The 21,195-nt window shown below is 58.4% G+C and overlaps 2 protein-coding genes across 3 annotated transcripts; one reads left to right on the top strand and one right to left on the bottom strand.

The window, feature by feature from the left end:
* Nucleotides 1–8: 8 nt before the first annotated feature.
* QPCTL (glutaminyl-peptide cyclotransferase like) lies at nt 9–5,930 on the top strand. Its single transcript, XM_044435334.1, has 7 exons — nt 9–58; nt 779–925; nt 1,889–2,176; nt 3,082–3,234; nt 3,961–4,060; nt 4,365–4,481; nt 4,667–5,930. Exons 2-7 carry the CDS (start codon nt 875–877, stop codon nt 4,810–4,812), a joined length of 855 nt encoding a protein of 284 aa, XP_044291269.1. The 5' UTR covers nt 9–58; nt 779–874; the 3' UTR covers nt 4,813–5,930.
* A 3,309-nt stretch (nt 5,931–9,239) lies between these two features.
* Nucleotides 9,240–17,455, bottom strand: CCDC61 (coiled-coil domain containing 61). Of its 2 annotated transcripts, none has more exons than XM_044435250.1 (13): nt 17,223–17,455; nt 16,150–16,232; nt 15,773–15,933; nt 14,859–15,011; nt 13,724–13,940; nt 12,959–13,041; nt 12,613–12,854; nt 11,964–12,042; nt 11,768–11,880; nt 10,547–10,625; nt 10,162–10,228; nt 9,988–10,060; nt 9,240–9,628 (listed from the first exon to the last, which is right to left on the bottom strand). In XM_044435250.1, the coding sequence occupies exons 1-13, from the start codon at nt 17,440–17,442 to the stop codon at nt 9,531–9,533; spliced, it is 1,668 nt and encodes a 555-aa protein (XP_044291185.1). In that variant the 5' UTR covers nt 17,443–17,455; the 3' UTR covers nt 9,240–9,530. The 2 variants fall into 2 exon arrangements, with proteins under 2 accessions (XP_044291185.1, XP_044291184.1); XM_044435249.1 differs by having other exon boundaries at nt 9,240–9,631.
* Nucleotides 17,456–21,195: the final 3,740 nt, after the last annotated feature.

Here is a 21,195-nt window from a genome sequence, read left to right on the forward strand (position 1 = left end):
CGCGCCCCCCCCGGGCGGCTGGGGGGGCCCGCGGCAGGAGGCCCTGCCGGGCGCGCAGGTAGGTCCGGGCGCACCGCGCCGGGGGGAGCCGCGGAAGCGCCACGGAGCGGCGGCGGGGGGCGGGGGGCGGGGGGCGACATGGCGCTGCTTTCCTACCAGGTACTCCCCCCCCCAAAAAAAAGTTGCAGCCCCTCCCGTGCTCCCTGCACGACAGACCTGCGGGGCAGGCTCGGCGGAGGGCGACTGGCTGGCGGGCCAGTGCCCGGCACGGAAGCACCCAAGGCAAGAATCGACCTCCTGATCGGGGGCAAAGCACCGACCGCACAGACTCTGCGCGTTCCCAGTGACCTGCCCTCTAAAGTGCGGTCGTCTGTAAGGGATTTTGTCCCCCAAGGACGCGGCTATTCGGCGAAAGTGAGGGATGGACGGGGCCAGAGCTGAGCGGTTGATTTCGGGAAAGGAGCCTCAAGCAGAAAGATCCGAGGCGGGGGCAGCAGGAGGCGATGCGCTTGTGGACCATTGAAATCCGCTCGCCTCGGGTTGCTTTCTGGTCATGCTGTCCTGGTGCTGCACCTCCGACATTCTTGCAAGAAGTTGCTCTTTCACATGCTGCTATGGAAACATCTTTCTCCAAGGTCCTGCTTTTAGCTGTTTAAAGAAATGGTTTGGGATTGTCTTGGTTATATTTTAGTCGTCGGTGTTTGCTGACTTATCAGGGCTCTGTCCCTGGCGAGTTGCCCTTCTAGTAATCTTGTGTAAACATCTCTCTTCCTGGCAGCTGAAGCACAAGCCCCGAAGCCTTTCTAATAGCCAGCTGAAGCGCCTGGCTGCCCTGGTGGATCTCAAGCGCCTCTGGAATACTTCCCTGCAGCCCATGCTGATTGAGCGGTACCCTGGCAGTCCTGGGAACCAGAGGGTCCGGCAGGTGAGTTGGCTGAGCTTCGCACTGGAGGTCTGCCTCTCCTTGAGCAAATTCCTCGGCGAGTTGACGGAGTAAAAAGGCCGCAACTCACGGGCTATCTCAGGCTGTGAGGTTTTAATATTAATACTTCACTGCATTTATAGCCCTGCTTTTCCTCTTTTGAGGACCGCAAGGTATTTATTTATTTATTTATTTAAAGTTTTTATATGCCGTCCCCTTGCTATATCGCCTCGGGACGGCTCACAGAAATAAATACAATACAATACAAATAACAATTACAATTAAAACCTGGAAACACCCTGGCTGCACAATTAAAACCTATAAATATTAAACATTGTTAAAATATTGTTTGAATGAAAAGGTCTTGGCCTGGCACCAAAAAACAAATAACAAGGTAGTTTGCATTGCTCCACATTATCCTCACATCAAAACCCCCGCAAGGCTGCATCTCCTGACTGGCCCACTGCCACCCAAGGCAAGTGGGGACCAGACCCGGATCTCCCAGGTCCCCAGTTCGGCATTCTCGCCATCGCACCTGGATTGCACCTTGGCAACCCCCCTTTCCCCCACTCTGAAATTTGGGGTTACACTTTTCCCCCTTGTCCAGACTTCACTGAAAAGTTCAGCAGCCGTCTGCAGTGATAGGAAGAGCCAAAAAGCAGGCTGTGAAGCATAAAAAGCAGGAGCGGATCAGAACAGAACACTTAACACCAAAACCCAACAACTAGAAAGTGTGGGTTTTTTTGTTTGTTTGTTCTGGGATTTGAAGTGGCGTTTTTTCTGTTTGCACATCTAAGCGTGAGTGACTCACTCAAGTGACTGTAATTCCTCAGTAGAAAAGGAAAAGTTGCCCGGTTTTGTTGAATAGAGGCTGAGGGTTTTTACAAAGGTCTTGCAGAATGTCAATGAGGACTAGAACCCTGTGTGAGCCGCAGTTCTTTATGCTGCACCCTTCTTTCCTCCTAGTTCATCACAGAGAGGATGCATTCACTTGCGGCTTCCTGGCATGTAGAGCTGGACTCTTTCAAGGCTCAGGCCCCGCACGGGCCTGTAGACTTCGCCAACGTGGTGGCCACGCTGGACCCTGCGGCCACCTGGCGCCTGGTGCTTGCCTGCCACTACGACTCCAAGTACTTTCCCCACGACAGGCACGGCCAGGCCTTCGTGGGCGCCTCGGACTCGGCTGTGCCCTGCGCGATGCTGCTGGAGCTGGTGACGGCGCTGGACAGGGAGCTGCTGGAGGCCAAGGAGCAGGTATCCCGGACCGGCAGCGGTGCTTCGGGAAGGCCGGGTTCTTGTGAGGAACGAGGGGAGTTAGGGCTAATGGTTAGAGCTGGCAGGGTGGGGCTTCTAGGCTGGAATCCATTTTGAGCTCTCAAAAGGAGCCATGGGATGCTGGCAGGTGGAGAAAACAGTTTTATCTGGGCCTGGAGCTCATGCCGCCCTGAGCCAGATGGTGCTCTGTCAGCCCCGGCCGTCACACTTTTCTTAACATGTGTACTAATAGAATGTTTACCTCTTCAAGGGAGGCTAGAAGAGGGAGGTTTCAGGCTACTATACCCACACTGGCCATGTTGGTGGGGCTGCTAGGAGTTGTAGTCCAAAGCATCTTGGGGGCCGTGAGCATGACTGCCCTTGGGTTCAAACATCTTGGGCTTTTTAACTCTGAAGAGAGACTGAGGCAGAACCACTGGATCAGTCTGGCTATAAAAAAAAGCATATTGGAGAACAAGAGGCTAGACCTGCAGGTCAGTCAAAGACGTACTTTGCTTAGTGGCTTGCTTTTCTGAAAAAGGTTCTGTTCGTTTCCCATTTTATGACTCGGAGTGGCTGTTTAAAATAATAATCCCACATTCTTCATGTCATGATGGCCTTTTACTGATTTATTTTACTTCCTGCATTTTTTCCCTGCAAGGAACCCAAAGTGGGTTAGACGACCCTCTGCCTCTTCTCCGTTGTATCCTCACAACAGCCCTGTGAGGTAGGATCGGCTGCCAGTTAGTGACTGAGCTGCGGGATCTCCCAAGTCCTGCTTGGGTGCTCCAACCTCTGTGCCACATTGGCTTTCTTTCTGGGCCGGGCAAGCAATGGGGATCTGACCATTTTTTATCTAAACGTTATTTTAATTCTTGAACTTATTTCTTGATTTTTTGGCTCAGGGTTCGCAGGTGACACTGCAGCTGCTGTTCTTCGACGGGGAAGAAGCGTTCAAGGACTGGAGTGCGACGGACTCTCTCTACGGGTCGCGGCACTTGGCCGAGCGCTTGGCCACGTCCCTGCACCGCTCAGGCCTCACCGAGCTCCAGGCGATCGTGAGTGCTCCGCTGGGGCAGCGGCCTGGAAAACACTGGACCGGCTTGGATAAGGAGCAGGCTGTATTCCGAACATGTTCTTTGGCGCTTGCCTCCCGTGCCTTCCAGTTTCCCGATATTTTGCTGCCCTCCCCAAATCCTTGGCTTCTTAAAAACACGGCTCGCCCCGGGCCAGTGCGTTTTGCTGCGATAAGGCTGAATTCTAGCCTTGAGCTGCGTCAGCCCGCACTGGTTCCTCCACGGCCATCCTCCGAGGCAGGCTAGGCTGCGAATCGCTGCAGCATCGTGGGGTTTGCCTTGCGGCTGAGTGGAGCCCTGAACGTGGGACTCCGACACCAAGCAGCCTGGCTCTTGGTGAGCTTGCACTGTGCTGCATGGCTTTCCGGCTGTTCGGAGGAACCCGGATGCTGGAACACTTGGTCCACCCTCCCCGGTCCGTAATTCCTGCACAGAGACAACTTGCATGTCAGGCAATGCTGCCTCCTCCCCGCCGTGCTAGCTGTCTGTGTCTGGCGACTTTATTTCACTTGCAGAGGAGCATTCAGTCCCGTGAGCTCTTAAGTGGCACAGGCAAGACATGAGCTTGCCTGAAGCTGTAGACCCAGTCTGTAGAATCCCATTAATTTTAGGGAAAGGGAGAAATACAGGAGGGGTGGATAAGGCGGTGCCCCAGAGACCTCAAGCCACTAGGCCGGTGCGGTTTTTAACCCTGGTTCCTCTTTGCAGTCCCTGTTTGTTCTGCTGGATCTTCTGGGAGCCCGGCAGCCCATGTTCCAGAACCATTTCCCCGAGACGGCCAACTGGTTCCAAAGACTTCTTGGCATCGGTAAGCACCAGGTCCCCCGCTGATGTGACAAAGACACCCCTCCCTGGAGAGCCCAGGCCAGCCAGGCCCCCAAACCCAGCACCCTCCTGCTGTGCTTGGATGAAGACTCCCATCATCCCCATTTGGCAGGGGCTGTGGGTAGGGAGAGCAGCGCCCTCATTCGGAACCTGGGGGTGCTGCCAGGTCCCCAGTCCCTGAGCGAGACCTCCTGCCGGGCGTGAGCCTGCCTCGGCTCCTAGGTCGGTGCAGAGGCAGCGATGCCGATTCTCGCCTGGGCCCCAAATCCCCGGTTTGCACCTTGCAGAGAAGCGGCTGCACCGGCTGGGCCTCCTGCAGTCCCACCCCCAGGAGCAGCTGTATTTCCAGAGGGATTCCTTCTACAGCCACGTGGAAGACGACCATGTGCCATTCCTCCGGAAAGGTACCCGCTCCCCACTCTGCCCCTGCATCGCAGCACCCTGGTAGGGCTGGAACTATGCGCCCCTGCCCCGTGGGGGCGCCTCGGGCGAGCCCTGGGGCGCCTCTCGTCCAGCGGGCTGTCCGGCTGGCCGGCACGCTTGGCACAGACCGCCTGGGCTGACGGCGGCCGCCTTGCCTCCGTGCCAGGTGTGCCCATCCTGCACCTCATCGCCACGCCCTTCCCCGAGGTCTGGCACACGATGAGGGACACCGAGGAGAACCTGCACCCGCCCACGGTGGAGAACCTCTGCAGGATCCTGGCTGCCTTCCTGGCGGAGTACCTGTGGCTGTAGCGGGGGGGCCCCCACGACAGGCGTCCGTCCTGCAAGAACGGGGCGGCCGCCTGCCCCAGACGCAGCTCGGGGCCCCGGCGGAGGCGTTGGCCTGGGAGCCGCGGGAAATGCGGCGGCCCCCGCCACCACCGAGCCGTGCGGTTTCGTCCAAGTGTTAGAACTGGGAATCGTGAGCAGCTGCCAGGGCGGACCACAGCGAGTCCGTCCCTCCGTCCCTCCGTCCCTCCGTCCATCCCTCTGTCCGTCCGTCCCTCCGTCCGTCCAAAGGGATGCAAAGTAAGCAGGGCAGGGAAGCTTATCAGGGCCTTCCTTCCTCTCTAAGGGCTTTTCTGGGGGGGGGGGGGGGCCAAGCCACTTTCACTCCTCATTGGCCTCTTCAGGGGGAGGGGGGCTCATAGTGGACATGTGGGACCCTCCCTGGTTGGCCGGGCCCCAACACCCACTCCATGAAGTGTGTTAAGGACATCGTGGCCTCGAGCCGCGTGGGAGACCAAGCGCAGGCGAACGGCCGCCTGTTTCCGAGAGCCATTGGAAATGCGGCTTCGCCCAAGCATTCCCCAGGACCCACTCACCTGAGCCTCTTGTTGCAGCCGCTTTGATCGGCGTGGGGGTCCCCTCAGCCCCCTCCTCCACCCCATTGTGGACCCTGCTGAACGGGTCTCTCTTCGTATTTATGGCCAGGTCCGCAGGCCGGGAGGACGCCTGCGTGGAGAACGCTCTCGGGGGCGAGGCCCACGGACGTGTCTCTCGCCGGCCACGTATTGCTTGTCCGGCTGGGCCTGGCGAAAACTGGGACCCAGGAAGCACCCACGCTTCCTCAGCCAGGTCTGAATGGGTCCCATTATAATGCTTTGTTATTTAAGTGGACCAATCCTGCAAGTTTTTACTTGCATATCAATGACGAACATATCAAGGGGAGAGAGTCCAGCTGCATTCACTTTCTTCTACTGGAAAATTATTGCTCCCTCCCTCCAAATTTTAGGAATGTTTTCCTCTCCCTATGTGAAGTGGTCAAATTCTTTTTTCCACTTCAAGCTCTGATGCAGTTTCTCCTGCATTATGGACCCCTCCCCGACCTGAAGGCTTAATGAGCAAATATTTCAATAAAACCTTGACAATGCAACAGTTAAAAAAAGTGCAACCTGCTTTTTTCCCACAGGGGGGCAGCACCTGCCTACTGATCTCATAAGAAGGCTGGTGCCCTGTTCTTGCCATAGTAGCTGCTGGGCTTCCAGGTTTGGGGGGAAGTGAAGAGTCGGAGACCTCCATGCACCCATTCCCCCCCTCCCCACACCTGCCTCAGGGCCCAGAAGTGACCCCTCTCCTGCAGGGATGAAAGTGCCATTCTCTGTAGGAAGGAAGCCCTGATTATGTAGGCAGTGGGTCTCCCAGGGAGTTTTGGGTAAGAGTTTTTTTGTTTACTGCAAGGATGGGCAGCTCCTTGCCTGTCCCCAGCTAAGGAAAATTCCTTTGGGAAAAAGAGTTTTCATGTCCGGATTAATACTGATAATTTTGCAATAGGGCAGATTCCTTCAGGTGCTGCCATAGCTCTGGTCTCTGGCCCTTTTTGAGCAGCTAATCCTGCCCTGGGTCTTGTCTACATTGGATTACAGTCCCTATCATCCCCAGCTAGCAGTCAGAGGCCACCAGAGAGGCAGGAACGTGAAGAGTTTGGGAAGAGAGACAGTGAGCAGAGATGCCCAGCGGCATTTTGCCTCCTGTGTGTTTTATAGAGCTTTGATAGGAATGAAGTGGAATAATAGCTGCAAAACAAAGCCATACATTCTGCTTGCAGAATTTAGCCGTGCTCACAGGAACAAGGCACTGCCATTTTTCTGCCAAGCAGAAAGGTCATCCTTGAACGTCACGTTCGTCGGCTCGTGCCTGTTTGCATAACTGTCTGCCTATCGCAGGCTTCCGAGCCCCACGCTTCCAAAACCTTCCTTTTTAAAGCATTCCTCTTTGCCTCCTCTGTTTAAATCTTCAGCTGTCACTGAGCTCCATCTTGCTCTAGTCTGCATTTCAGAATAATAACCAGAGGGCCTCCATGCTCACACTTTCCAGACCTGGCTATTTTACAGCGATCCAACCGGCTGGGAGAAGCCCTCTCACTTTTCTCTCTCACCTCTGAGCACCCCTTCACGAGGAAGGAGCTATTTAATGCTAGGAGCTTTCTTGTTTCTTCCCTTTCTCCAAAATATGATTTAAAAAAAACCCCACTTTCTCAAATACGTATGGGCAACTGGCATCACTATCACGGTGTTGTGAACCTTCAGGGCAAGCATAAAAGCAGCAACGGACCAGCCTTCCCCACGCTGGCGTGCTCCAGATGCGTTGGACTAGAATGCCCAAAGGCCAGGCTGCGGCCTGCGCTTGCACCTGTTGATAACTTTACAAAAGGGGCCATTTGGGCAAGACGTACCTTCGTAACAAATTTGGCAAGAGTTGCTTTGTGTTCCTGTTGCTCATTCCTGGACCTTTCTGGAACACGGTCAGTGTGTGTGGCTGGGGATGCTGGGAACAATGGCCCAGAGAACCTCAAGAGAAAGCAGCTGTGTGTCCCAAAACAGGAGAAAAATATTCTCAAGTCCTTATCGGGGAAAAATGTTGTTATGCCCGACGCATTTTAGAAAGGACTCGCCTTCCCCAGGGGCTGCTTACCTTTCTCGAAATGTGTTGCCAAGAGTCCTTCCCACGCAGCTTCTCTGTGTGAGATGATCAACACACACTTTGCAGTGTTTTTTAAAAAAAGTACTGACTTTTACTTCATCTCAGGAGTCACGTTAAACAAACAAACTTGAGTTTATAGACAGACATAGGTATGACATACCTGATAGGTGTTTGGGCCAGAGGGTGCAGTCTGTATGGCACACCGGGGATGATGGGAGTGCTGTGGTGTTTGGACGGGATGAAAGTTAAGGACAACATCTTGCAGGTAGAAGAAAGCCCACCTTTTGTGAGAACAAGGTGGGACAAAGCTCTTTTTTCTTGGTGGGGGGGCTCCGCAGGGAGGGCCCCAAGTGGGCCTTTCAGCACCGGGGACAGCTCCCCCCACCCCCGGGCAAGTCGCTGCAGCCCATCACCGTCCACAGAGGACGTCTTTATAAGGCAGGCTGGAAAGAGCCTCATTTCAGGACCACAAAAAGTCCCACGACGACTGCAGGCATTTATTTTTCCCATCCTCTCGTCCCTTTGGCTCATCAAATAGCAAACAAGGCCTACGTTACTTACAACAAGGTTTCCTATTTTTATTAGTTCTGTTTCTATACCACCCAACAGCAGAATGTACCGGGGTCCATTGACGACAGCACCAAAAAACAGTAAAATCTAACATACAGGTGACAGGAGCAGAGCATTAAAAGCACAGTACATGATTTAAAAGCCCACTTTTAGAAGCTGCCAGGGTGAACGCAAAGACTTGTTGAGCAGCAGCAGGGCAGAGGGTGTGACCGTCCGGGGAACACTGAGGTCGGGGTTCTGCCCCCCCCCCTGCCCTCGATAACACAACATTTAAGCTGGTTCTGCCTACTGGAAGATGTCCAATCTGCCTGTGCTTGCAAGTAATTCCTTCCAAGCCGATTACGCATCTCAAAATACAATTTGCAAGGAATCTCCTGCCAAGTTCTTTTTAAAATAATGATGCTGCCGCTGCCGGAATGCCCCCGAAGATCCGCATCGCAATTGAGCACGGTAATCGCTTGGCATTTTTCATTCTGCCAAGACGCGGTGCTCAGCACTTTGCGGAAGAATTTAACCCCAGATCTGCAGGCAGGTAAGCCGGGAGCAAGTTGGGGGTGGCTTCTGCAGGAATGCCATTCACCTGGGGCAGAACGGCGATGCTCGGTGCGAGGGCATCGTTTCCCTTGCGAGGCGCCAGCAACACCAGCTCTGGAAAATGGGATCTGTTCCTTCGGAGGGAGGAGGGCCTCCCACAGCCAGACGTTGCCAACCTGGTCAGGCGGACAGCTTCCATCTGTCTTCGCCCGCGAGGAGCTACAACCGTCTAATTTCCACTCACTGGCCAGGCTGGCTGGGGCTGGAGCCCACCCCATCCAGAAGGCACCGTCCGGGAAAGCTACTCCGGGCAAGGAGCCCTTGCACATCTCAATCACTCCAAATCCCATGCTGTTCAGCATCACCCAACAGGAGTGCTGGCTGGGACAGGCTGAGCAGTGCAGGCTTTCTCCTGCCTCACCATGCGTGGACTTGTGCTCTAACGGACCTTAAAAGGAGACTGGGGAAGTGGCTGCTAGTCACGATGGCTATGTCGAGTCGCAGGAAGGCCCCCGCCTGCCGCTCGAGAGCAACCCACTGGCTGCCTCTCTGGCCTGCGGGGCTGGCCAGGTGCTCGGGCCCAGCTGAGCCGGGCTCCCTGCAGAAGAGAGTGCAGTGCTGCAGGGCCAGGGCGCCATAAAGCCGGCGGAGAGTTAAGTTAGAAAACAGGTTTATTTACACAAGGACAAGAGCACCAGGCAGTGAGGATGGCTCTTGGGACACCTCCCGCCTCCTGTTCCCTTCAAGGGGGCACCCACGTCAAGCCCCTGCAGCTGCGCGTCGGAGCAGGAAGACACTCGGGGTCCCACGCTCCTGGAATACTCCAGCTCTCCCGCACTGGGGGCAGAGGCCTGGACGTGTGGGCCCGTTCTCGGGAAGACGCAGTCGAGCAGCGGCCCCGTCCCAGCGTCACGCCGTCACCCCAGCGGCCCCTAAAGCAGGGCCTACGTCCTCGTCTCGAGTTTATTCATGTACTCCTGCAGTGCCTGGAGCCGAGCATCGATCTCGGAGAGGTCGGCTGACGGTTCGTCGTACAGATTCTCTGCTGGACAAGGCGACAGGTTACTGGCCTGTGGGAAGGCAGCCGCTTCTGGGGTGAGGAGCGGGCCAAGGCCGGGTTTGGTTCGGGACACGGCCCCTGAGGAAGCCGGGCATCTCTGCACTGGGCCAGCGATGCCCAGGCGGGCTCAAGGGGGGCATCGGGCAATTTTACCCTGGGTCACCCCGTCTTTCTTTGCGCAGCATGGAGACACGCTCTGTGCTTCTCTGCCCAGCCGCCTTCCCCCACCTGGGCCCTTCAGACACAGCAGCGCCCGGCCGGGCATGATGGGAGTGGTGCTACACCATGCCAGCGTGGGAAGGTCACCGGGGGGACTCCTACCCCGACTCCACGGGGCCTACCTTTGTCCACTCGCTTGCCGGCTGTGGGAGTGCTGGCCAGGTGCTTCCGGCGGCCGCCATTTGCCCTGGGAACCTGCGGGGAGCAGCCACAGCCGCCACGTCATCCCTTCAGGCCCACAGGGCGCTGGACGCAGCCCAGAGTCCCACCCAGCAAGGGCGTCGGTGGACACTTACCAGCGTGGGGCCGTTCCAGGAAGAGGAGCTCAAGGGTTTCCTGCCCCGCGCGCCTCGCCGCCTGCCCCTGGGGAAGAACCACACGTGAGGACGGGCGGGTGGGGGGGGCTGCACGGCGCAGGGGCGAGTGCTGGGCTGGGGGGCCAGGAGCCTCAGGCTCTAGACCCCACTTGGCCAGGCACTCCTCCGGCCCAGCCTACCTCACAGGGCTGTTGTGCAGATCAGGTGCAGCTAAGCAAGCTGCCTTGTGCAGCGGGATGAAGAAATGCACATCATCACCCCTGCCTCTGCCTCCAGAAGAACTGGGAATGTCACGCGGAAAGAGGGCTCGGAACCACAGCAGAGCTCACTGGGCCCCCCTCTCCCTCTGGCCCTGCTCCTGTACCTTGAGGCACCCGGTTCGGAGAAGTCGTCCATCTCGCTCCCTGAGCTCGCAGATGAGCGCCTGCTACGGAAGCTCTCCACTGCGGGAAAGAACGGGCGCGAGGTGAGGCCACACCTGCGGCCACGGAGCCTGCAGCCACGGAGCGGCCAACACGCCTGTATAAACTGGCTCTTTGAATACACAACGAAGGCCCAACAGATCACAGAAAAATAGGCTACGGATATCACGGTCTATAATACGCTAAATCGGACTGCTGCCTAGGAGAACCTCTGCCCGCTTTTGGCGAAACGGTTGTAAAGTTACAGAATGTCCAGACATTCCGATGTTCAAGGTCAGTGAGGGCGAACCTTTTAGAGACCGAGGGCCCAAACTGCAACCCGAAATGACTTATTTTTTGTGAAGTGCCAACACTGCAATAAAGCCTGAAAACTGACGTTTTAGTTTAGAAAGAACAACTCACAGCCAGTCCAAGCAAATCCTTGGCAGTGCACTGACTGGCCATGCGAAAGCTCGGACGAGTCACGGCCGGCGAGTCACGGCACACGACTTCTTCACTTGGCGCCGCGACTCCCTTCCGCGCATGCGCGTGGCCCCGTGCGGTTACCCGACGCTCGGCAGCTGGGGCGACTTGGCTCGCGCAGTGGCAGAGGGGCTCCGTGCGCCCGCTGTGGCACCTGTGCCATCGGTTCACCACCACCGCTCTGGGTGAAGGTCATGCTGGCCAGCAGCAGCAGGAGAAGGGGAAGATGGGAAGGCCAGGAGGGCCGAGAGAGGAGCTTCGGAGGCATGTAGAGCAGGGAGAACATGGAATCTCACAGGCGGGTTGGCAAATGCTCGCAAGTGTGTCTAGAAAGGAGCTCGAACCCTCAGGGCCATCTTTCGCAAGTCAATGTGAGCGGTGGGGTTGAGGTAGGCTGACAGACAGGAACTGCCCCGGACAGGGTATAAAATTAACTTTCCAAAAACTGGGAGGGGGCAGGGAAGAGCCCTCTGGGGCCCCCCTTTTCCATTTGGTGCCAAGAGTGCAACTTTTGCAAACGCGGAAAAAACGACACAAGAACTGTGAAAGAGATGTGGCGCAAGCAGCTGTGCCGTGTTCAGGCGGTGCTGAGGGCCATACTTGGCCCCCTGGCCTGGTATTTTCATCCTTGGTGGAACAGACTACACGATAAATATGAAAATAAGCTGCACAGCACACAAAGGGGACCCAGCAAGACGCACCTGAAGAGCTCCTGCCCTGCGCTTTCCCGAAGGCTGAGGGGCCCCTGGACTGGGCCCGGTGCTGCCAGCTGCTGGGCAGGGTGTCCCCCACGCCCCGTCGGAGGCCTCGCTTGCTGGAGGGAGAGAGGAGAGTGAGCGCCGCTGTCCGATCTCAGGCTGCACCCGCAGCCGATATGGGCGGGGGGGGGGGACATACTTTCTCTGCTCGGCCTCCTTCTGCTTGCGCTCCTTGGCCTTGACAAACGCTGTGGGGTCGAAGCGCGGAGCCCGGGCACCTGGGGAGGGGCAAGAGGGCAGGGAATTGCCACGGCGCCTTGGCACAGTTCTCTGCAGGCAGGACTCCTGAGGGCCCAGTGCAGGCTTCATGCTGTCGCCTGGCGCAGGGGGGCTTGAAGGTTTTTCGCATTGGGATCGACAAGAATCCGGCCCCTCATCCGAAGCCGGAAACTGGGATTGTGGGTCCTTCTCAGGGCAGGGCAAGACAGGGCAGGGCTGGGCAGAAGGTTGATTGGTGGACGAAGCCTGGCGAAAAGCGCCCAGTATTTCAAAAGCCAGAGATGAACTGGCAGAGAATTTTGCTGGCTGTGGGCCTGGGACCGGAGCCACTCACCATTCCTCCCAGACCCCAAGCCTCTACCAGGACACGCGTGGCCCACGTGCTTTTGTCCGGCCCCAACACGTGGCTCGCCCTGCCAAGGATCTGGACTCGCCAAGTGGCGACCAAGAGCGGCTTCTCCAATGCTTCAGGCGCAGCCTGCGGGAGGTGGGGCTCCCCCTGGGACTCACCGGGGCCGTCAGACCGAGCGCGGCTGCTGAGCAGCAAGGGCCGGCCGTGCGCCCCTCACCTGTAGGAGACGGGGACTGTCGGGGGAGGCGGCCCTGGCTCCCGCTGCACCCCTCCCGCGAGGTGGACCGTGGCCGGCTGGGCCCCCAGGCCCCGCTGCGCTCCCGCGAGTTCGAGCGCTCCCCAGAGGTGGGGCGGTGGCTGTCCCTCTTCCTGGGGCCGGTTCGGGCCAGAGTGGGGTGGGGAAGCTCGTGGGAGGCGGCGGAATGGTTCTGCGGAGACGTCCCGACGGGGGTGAAGCACCTGCGGAGGAAACGGCTGGGCTAGGAAGGTCCCCCTCGGGTCGCCCAGCACGGGGCACAGGGGCCTGGCCGCGGCCAGCAGCCTCGCGGGCCGGCAGCACTCACCCTTTCTTGAACAGAGCCAGCTCGGAGGTCAGGTTCTTCAGCCGGATCCGGAGGGTCCTCTCAGTCGCTTTCAGCTCTGCCAGCTGCAGGGAGCAGAAGGGGCTCCTTGGCTACCGTGCGATTCGTGGGAAGGATGCCGAGGCTGCACCAGTCCGGGCAGGACGGGCATTCCAAGAGACACGAGCCACTATTTTGCAGGGGCTCAAAACAGATGCTGGCGGACGGCTGGCTTGCCGCCGTGCCCTTCAGCATGGCCCACTGACTCTGCCCCCCCCATGCAAATCCTATGCCCCAGCAAACCCTTCCTGCACCGAGAGTATGTTTCAGCTTTGGCAGGGGACAGAAAGCGTGCAGAAAGGTGGCATGCGTGAGAAAAGGAGCGAGAGTCCTGAGAACCCTGGCTCCCGGGTGTTTAAAATGAAAGCAAGCTTCTAGTCCATATGATCTAGAAGGCAGGCTTCCAACGGGGATGTTCCTGCACTGCTGACCTTACGGGATCTGGAGAACTGGCTGCAGAAACTGCTGGGTGACCGGGGATGGGATGTTCCCCATAAGCTGTTGGACTACGACTCCCATCAGCTGAACCAGCTAAAGCCAACAGGCGTTAAAGTGCAGCACGCTTCGGATGGCTCGAGTGGGCGGCCTCCTGCCCCTCCCCAGGGCAAGCAGGAGCAGTGGGAATCGCGCTGCAACAAGGCCGCCAGGTTGCAGCATTCGGCGTCCCTGGCCAACCCCGGGGCCGGGAAGGGGGTCCGCCAGGCCCACCTCGCCGGCCAGCTGCCGGTTCTCCTGCAGGCGCTTGCTGGCCAGCCGCTGGTGCTTCGCCCGCTCCTTGGCCAGCTCCTCCTCCAGGCTCTGCACCAGCTTCTTCAGGACCTGCACTTCCTTGAGGGCCGCGCTCTTGCTCGCCAGCTTCCGCTCCTCCTCCAGGCCCCGCAGGGCCAGGCGGGCCTCCTGCTTCTCCTCCAAGGCACGCTGCAGCCTGCGAGGCAGAGGCGGCGCATCAGCAAGGGCAGTGCGCAAGGCTCCCGCACCAGGTCCCCTCGCAGCTGAGGTCCGGGCGAGCTCCTCCGCGGCCGAGAGCAAGGGAGGTCTTGCAAGGACGCTTGTTAAGAGCCAGGCAGTTCGGCTCGTTTAGGTGGCATGTGGGAATCCTGGCAGGAAGGCAAGCGACAGCCTCCACCTCGTGCGGCTTCACACCAGGAAGTGGGGCTTCCTCTTAGAAGGATCTCAAACCAGGGTCTGCAAACCCAGAAGCTGCCATTCCTGCCCACTTTGCTTAATAATCACCCTCCTATTCGGTATTTTAAGACTAAGCTATATAGATTTTAATTGGATTATTTAATGTTGCCTCTCCTTGTAAGTTGCCTTGCACGTTATAGGAAAGCAACTGGGAAATGCAAGGATAAATGAGATTTTTTTTCCCAAAAAAATTCAGCAGAGATAAAGTGCTTCAACATTTTGAAGAAGAAAATCAAACTTAAATTCTTGTTGCTCCGGCTCAAAACTCTTCTCAGAAGAGTCACACCAATGTTCCGTGACCCTCCCGATGTTTTGAAAAGCAATCCCCAGCATTCCTGATCATCAGCGACCCTGGCTGGGGAGAATGGGAGCTGAGGGCCAAGCTATCTGGGCAGCAGCTGCTTGGGGGAGTCTGTCTTGCATGGCTCTGGGATTCGCCCATTAGACCCCACTGCTCTCTCCCTTCACAACCCCCAGGAGTGTTCCGCTCTCTCTGGAATGCAGGAGAAAGCCCATCAGCCTGGCCTCTCGGCCCCAAACGTTTAGGATGCTCAGCTGCCACCCCAAACCTCCCGCTTCCCGAATGCCTGGAAGAGGCAGCTTCCCAAGGAACTGCCTGCACCCACCCGGGGCAGCGGCAGCCCCGGCCTCCACTCACTCCTCCCGGAGCTGGCGGATCTCCATGTCCTGGGAGACCCTGCCAGGTTTGCCCTTCAAGGTCGCCAGCTCCTCCTTCAGCTCCCGGATCACCTTCTGCAGGACGATGGGATCGGGCTTCCCCACGTAGGGCAGCGGGAGCGGGTAGTGGATCCTGCCGGGGAATGCAGCCGGTCACGAGCCGCCACCGCCAGGGCCGAGCGCGGATGTCGTGAGCGGGGCTTAACGGGCTGGCGGCCAGCCGGCCACCACGCTCTGTCTTGGGAAGCCCCTCCCCAGGGGAGACCGGCCGGCAGCCTCGGCGGTCCCAGCCGCCTCGCCTGGACGGGGCCACCCAATCGCAACCACAAAGTGACGCCGGAGAAGAGACAGTCACCCTTAGAAGCACCTTCCGTCCCGAGTGCGTCTTCCGACGTTTTTCCTCTCCTCTCCAGCCCCTGCCTCCCCCACCTGGCCGGGGATGATAGGAGTTGCAGTCTGGCCCCTCCGAAAGGTGCCGGGTCAGGGCAGGCCGCCGTGGCCAGCCCTGGGCTAGGAGGCTCCTCATTTCCCCGTTGGCTGCTTCCGACGTGGAAAGCAGGGGAGACAAACCGCCCCGGCCTTCTGCATCCTCTCTCAGGGGCTGGGGGGAGATCAGCCTCACTGGATGCCGCCTCCTACCCCCGCCCAGTACAGCCAGGTGGGCCCCCCCTCGAGACAGCCGGGCTTTGCAGGCAAGCTGGATGCAAGCCCTCACAGCAGCTGCAGGTGGCCACAGGGGCCGAGGCACTGTCGGTTCCGTCTCCCCGCAAAGTGATGCGCACTGACTGATCCTCCCCAGCACCCCTGGGGCCCCTAGCTGGGCCGGAGGCGGCATCTGGCTGACAGGCCACTCTGGGCCCAGCCCCAAGTCCAGGCGCCCCCCGCCACACGCACCTGTCAAACTCCACCGAATAGATCAGGATGAGGTAGCGCTTGGCATTCAGCGGGGAGCTCTTGGGGGCAGACAGGTGCCGGAAGCCCACACCCATCTTCCTGCTCCTCAGCGACTCCAGGTCGGCATAGGTGAGGAGGTCCAGCGTGACCGACTCGCTGCTCTGTGCGAAAGCACCCAGAGGGCCGCATCAGAGGCTGCTTGCACAGGCGGCGCTCCTCCGCAGCACATGCCCCAGCCCAGCACGATGCCCGAGAGAGAGAGAGAGAGAGAGAGAGAGAGAGAGAGAGAGAGAGAGAGAGAACGAACACGAACGAACGAACGGGAGGTGAAGGCCGATGGGAAGCACTGGCCCACAACCCAACCAACCCAGAGTCACCTGGGCCAGGGCAGACTCCAGCATGCTGCAGAAGATCCCAAACTGCTTGAAATTCCCCGTCTTGTGCGTGAGATCTTCGATGACTACAAGGAAGCAGAAAACAAAAAAGATGCAGCTTCCTGCAAGGACAGCCAGGATGTGGCTCAGACACAGCACCTTTCCCCCAAAATGTGATCCTCCATTCCTACCACAATGGCAATGACGGAATCTCAGTTCAACGCACAAGGCACCCTTCCCTCCATCCAGGCCCACTGGACCACCTCTTCCAAGATCCTGAGATCCCGGCTGGATGCACCAGGCGAAGCTACGGGCTGCTATAGATCTGAAGTTCTGAAGCTCCTGGTCTCAGCCCATTGCCAAAGTCAAGGCATCTCCCCCTTCTGGCTATTCTGCAGCACCCAAATGGTGTTCATCCTGCCCTCTCACAGCAGCCTGAACTTGTTATTTTGCTTGCCCGGGTGATAATCCCGGCCTCCTTTTTCCCTCGCACCAGGGACGTCCTAGGACCATGGTGCCTGCGAAAGGACCCTTGAGGTCAGCAACAGCAGACTTGTTCCACGCTGCGTTATCCCTGTGCTCGCTGAGCACAAGGTAAGAGTCAGACGAAACCCCGCCTGCCCCTGCTGGATCTGGGCTCGGAGGGGGCGAGGGAGGGGAGCCAGCAGTGGGGCTCGGGCTGAGCTCCGGCCCCATGGGGCGCACACCATCGGGGATGGCACCGTGCTTCTGCCGCACCTTTCCAGCTCCCAGGCTGGCCTCCCAGAGAGCTTCCACCTGACGACGCGCATGCTGCATCTCAAAGATGCAGCAGAAAACCTGACAGGACGGCCACCCCCTTGGAGGAGGAGAGTCCTGGCACCAGGCGTTTAGGATCCGCCCTTCAGGCCACTCAGAACGGGTCAACCTTTGCCAGGCACAGCTCCGCTCCGTGCTTCAGTCCGCTGCCGCGTGATCCTGGCAAAGGGCTGCAACAGGTCTGGCCCTGCCGCCGGCTGCCCCCCCTCATCTGCACGGGGCCCCCTGCGCTATCCTCCTCCCCCAGTCCCAGCCTCGTCCGTCCCTCCCTTACTCACACGCAGCGTCAAACTCGCCACGCCACTGGTCCGTAGTGAGCCGGTCCTCCACCTCGACTTCCAGGAGGTTTCCTTCCACGGTCAGCCGGACAACGTGCTCGACGCCCCGGAACACGCAGTCGGCCTGCAGCCCCTGCAGCTTGGCCATCGCAGACGCCGGGGCCCTGGGCCCGCTCGCAATCCCAGGGGAGCTCGGGACCGCCGAAGGCCAAGCTTCCATTCACAGTCAGGTGCTGGGGGGGGGGGCAGGGAAGCTCACAAATGGAAGATGACACCCCTGCCCGGCCCGGCCCATGGGAGAAGGCAAGGCGGCCGCTGCCCCGCGCCCCAAGCCCAGCAATGGCGTCCCGCACAAGCAGCTGGACGGGGTCCTCTGCCCGCAGCGGGTGGTGCGACACGCTGGCCTCTGGTGGCCCCCGTCAATGCACGAGCCGCAGCGCAACCTTCTCCACCGCAGCTTCTAGACCCCTCCCCGCTTAGCTGGCGAGGGGGGCGGGGAGCCCCGGAGGGGCTGCAGGGGAGGAAGAGGGGGGGCAAATAACTGGGGGGGGGGCCGCTGGGGCGGGCGGGGGGGGGGGGCAGCCTCCAGTGAGTGAGAGGGACAGGCCAGCGCTGAGTGCGGCTCTGGGGCTCGGGCAGCCTGGGTCCCAGTCCCGCTCCCCGTGAAGCCGACCGGCTGCCTCGGGGCCAGCCACTCGCCGCCCGGCCCACCTCGCAGGGCTGTTGTGCGGGGCCAAGAGGAGAGCGCTTTGTAAGAACAAAGGCGCCCTGCGAACCAGACGACCAAGCGAGCGGGCCTGGCCTTGGTGGCGGGGGGCGCTCGCCCCGAGGGGCCCCCCCCTTGCGGCGGGCCGGGGATTCGCCGGGCCGAGCAGCCCCGAGCGCCGCTTACCTGCTCGCCGCCGCGCCTCAACTGCCGCCTGCGGCGAACGGCTTCTCCTTCCCATTGGTCGGCCGCTCAACCGCTCCTCCGCCTCCATTGGCTCAGCGGAGCGCCAGTTACCCTGCGTGGATCCATCGGGCGCGACCGGGACTGTCACTCGGGGCGATAGCACCACCTCCACGACGGAGCCCCGCCTTTTTCCTGCTTTCTGCAAGGGCCGGCCAATCCCAGGCGAGAAGCGCCACTGCCGTTCCTCGTTGGCCGAGGCGCCCTCGGCGATCATACAAATCCGCCCTCACCCTGTTGACGTCGGGCTACTGGCTCCTGAGGCTGTCAATCACCATGGCTCAAGGAAACGCCTACGTAGTGGGCGGAGGGAGCTGGGCGTTAAAGAAGATGCGGCGCTCTATTGCCCCCTAGTGGCTGCTCGGCGCGTAGCTCCGACTCCCCTGTAGCGTCTTGATCCAAGCGAGCTCGTAGCCCGCGTGGGGCAGCTACGGAGCGTGGGAATGGAGGAGCAGACACGGAATTCACTTTCCCGGGTTCACTCGTGCTAAGACCTATTAAAGCCAACTACTTCACTTTCTAAACGCCCTACAACGGGAGCTGCAGGACCTTTATCAGACGCAGCATGTGTCGGGTTCTGTCCTTAGAGACTGTCAACGAATTTCTAATGAAATTATTCAGCGGCTGCCGTGCTCAGGGCAGACCAAGGTAATATTGGCTAAATTTGCATGAGACTGTACGCTAAAGCTCTTTTCAGGACAATCCTACAGACCAGGAAGGGGCCGTAGCAGAACTCCAGATGTGTGGGACTTTACTCCCAGCATTCCCACCATTGGCCGTGAGGCGAGGACTTCTGGGGACTGAAGTCCAGAACAGCTGGAGAACTTACCTTCTGTGTACTTCTGTCCTAAAAGTCTACTCTGGAGCCAGCCCAGCAGACGTCCATCTGCAGGACGAGGGGCAGGTATGCGCTGCAGGGTGTGGACCGAGCACACGTTCCTGGGAATATGCTGCCGCGTCGTGGAGATTCCTCCTGAATCCACGAACAGCCTTGAAATTGCTCTGTGCCTCAGTTAAGCTGTGAAACAGTTGCTAATATTGTTATAACACTGCACGTGCGACCCGCCGTTTCCCCTTGCTTTTGTGAGGAATACTTCTGCCGACGGTGCTAGCGGTCCGGATGTGCTCAGCCCGGGTGCCCGTCGTTTCGAGCCGGCACAGCCAAAGAAGGAAGAGGCGCCAATGAGCCTTTTTCTTCCTCTTTTTAAATCAGCTGGGGCACCTTCCCCAACCTGGCACCTGTTAGGTGTCCCACACTACAGTTCCCATCATCCCCATCCAACAGGACAATTGAGGATTATCTTGTCTCTCCTAGAAGCCTTGGAAGCTGCCCGATTGAGTGCCATCCAGTCTCTTCTTCAGGTGGTGCTCAGTCCGCCAAGGAGCCGTTCGGTGTCAGCTTTTCCATGGCATCACCTCTAGGTGGCGCTGTGGTGCAGCGGAAAGGCACGAATGCATGAGACAATTGCCCTGTTCTGCTTTTGCAATCAAATGCTTCTACTTCCTAATCCAAAAAGCTCACCAAAACAACTAGTCAGACAGGAATGAAACTGGGTGGGGGACAAGGCATGCGAAAAAGCCCATAAAATAATGTGAGCAGGGAAGGATGAGCACGTGAGAAAAACCTCAGGCAGAAGAGCTTGCGGAAACCCTTCTAAGTCATATTGAAGGCCTGTTGGTGGAATCACGGAGGTGGTGGTGGGAACTGTGTGGTTCAGTGCTCTGTTCCTCACACCAAGTATTGTCGGTCTCTGGAAGGCTTGTTCCCCACTGGTCCCTTTTGCTCGTTGCGAAATAGACCAATACACCAAAATGGCCCTTCGCCAGTATAAATCAAAATAGCTGCAGTACAGAGATTTTAGAGGGAGAATTCAGCCATGGGATTCCATGTTTACCCTTTGATGGAGACAACGTAAGCATCACTGGGCATCTGCCAAGGTTCCTCCTAGGGCAGGGCCCCCGCTCCCCTTCCCTGCAGCCTCTACCATGTTCTCCTCCTCCTCTTCCTCTTCCTCTTCCTCTTCCTCTTCAAGGCTTGTGGGATGGCAACACTGCTGCCCTTACAATGCCTTGAATGCTAGTTCTGGTGGAAGGGCAAGACAGCCACCGAAATAGCAATACACCTCCTATTTGTGAACTTCCCAGCAGGAACTGGCTGGGCCAGTATGGAAAGCTGGAGCCTGGGCCAGACGGGCCGTTGGCATGCTCCGGCAGGGCTCTTCTTTCATTCCGGTGCCTGTGGGCCAGAGCCCCTGGGGGCTGCTGCAAGCCCCAGAGTTAGATCTCTGGCATCTCTGAGCAAAGCTAGGACAGAACACTGCCCAAAGCCCAAGCAAGGACCATCCCTGCTCAGCGCTTCCTGTTAAGCCCCATCTGGGGGGTGAAGGTGTGGGACAAGCCCCTCGGGGCTTGAAAAGGGGTTTTGCATCTCCCCAGAGCCACATCTGCAACAGGCTAAACCAGTGATGGTGAACCTTTCAGAGACCGAGTGCCCAAACTGCAACCCGAAACCAACTTATTTATTGCAAAGTGCCAACACTGCAATAAAACCTGAAAACTGAGGTTTCAGTTTAGAAAAAGCACCTCGCAGCCAGTCCAGGCAAATATACATATAGCCTTGGCAGCGCACTGACTGGCCATGCGAAAGCTCGGACGAGTCGTGGCTAATGAGTCGTGGCTCATGACATCATCGCCTGGCGCCATGACTCCATTCAGAGCATGCGCATGGCCCCTATGTGCGCTGTTATCCGATGCTCGGCTGCTGGGGCGATGTGGCTCACGTGCCGACAGAGAGGGCTCTGTGTGCCCACTGTGGCACGCGTGCCCTAGGTTTGCCACCACTGGCTGAACCCTACCCTGGTGCACACCCCTAACCCTAATATAGGGGTAGAGTTCCATTGAAAAGAGGGCGATTTTGAAAATGCCTTCCTTGAGTAGCTTTTTTTGCACAGCTCACAATTTCTGCCCATTCTGATCACATTCCAACCATCAAAATCGTGCCAGGACGCCTCATTTTTCTAACCC

The sequence above is a fragment of the Varanus komodoensis genome, unplaced genomic scaffold (assembly GCF_004798865.1).
Source record: "Varanus komodoensis strain SLA01 unplaced genomic scaffold, ASM479886v1 scaffold29_1, whole genome shotgun sequence".
NCBI classification, from domain to species: domain Eukaryota; kingdom Metazoa; phylum Chordata; class Lepidosauria; order Squamata; family Varanidae; genus Varanus; species Varanus komodoensis.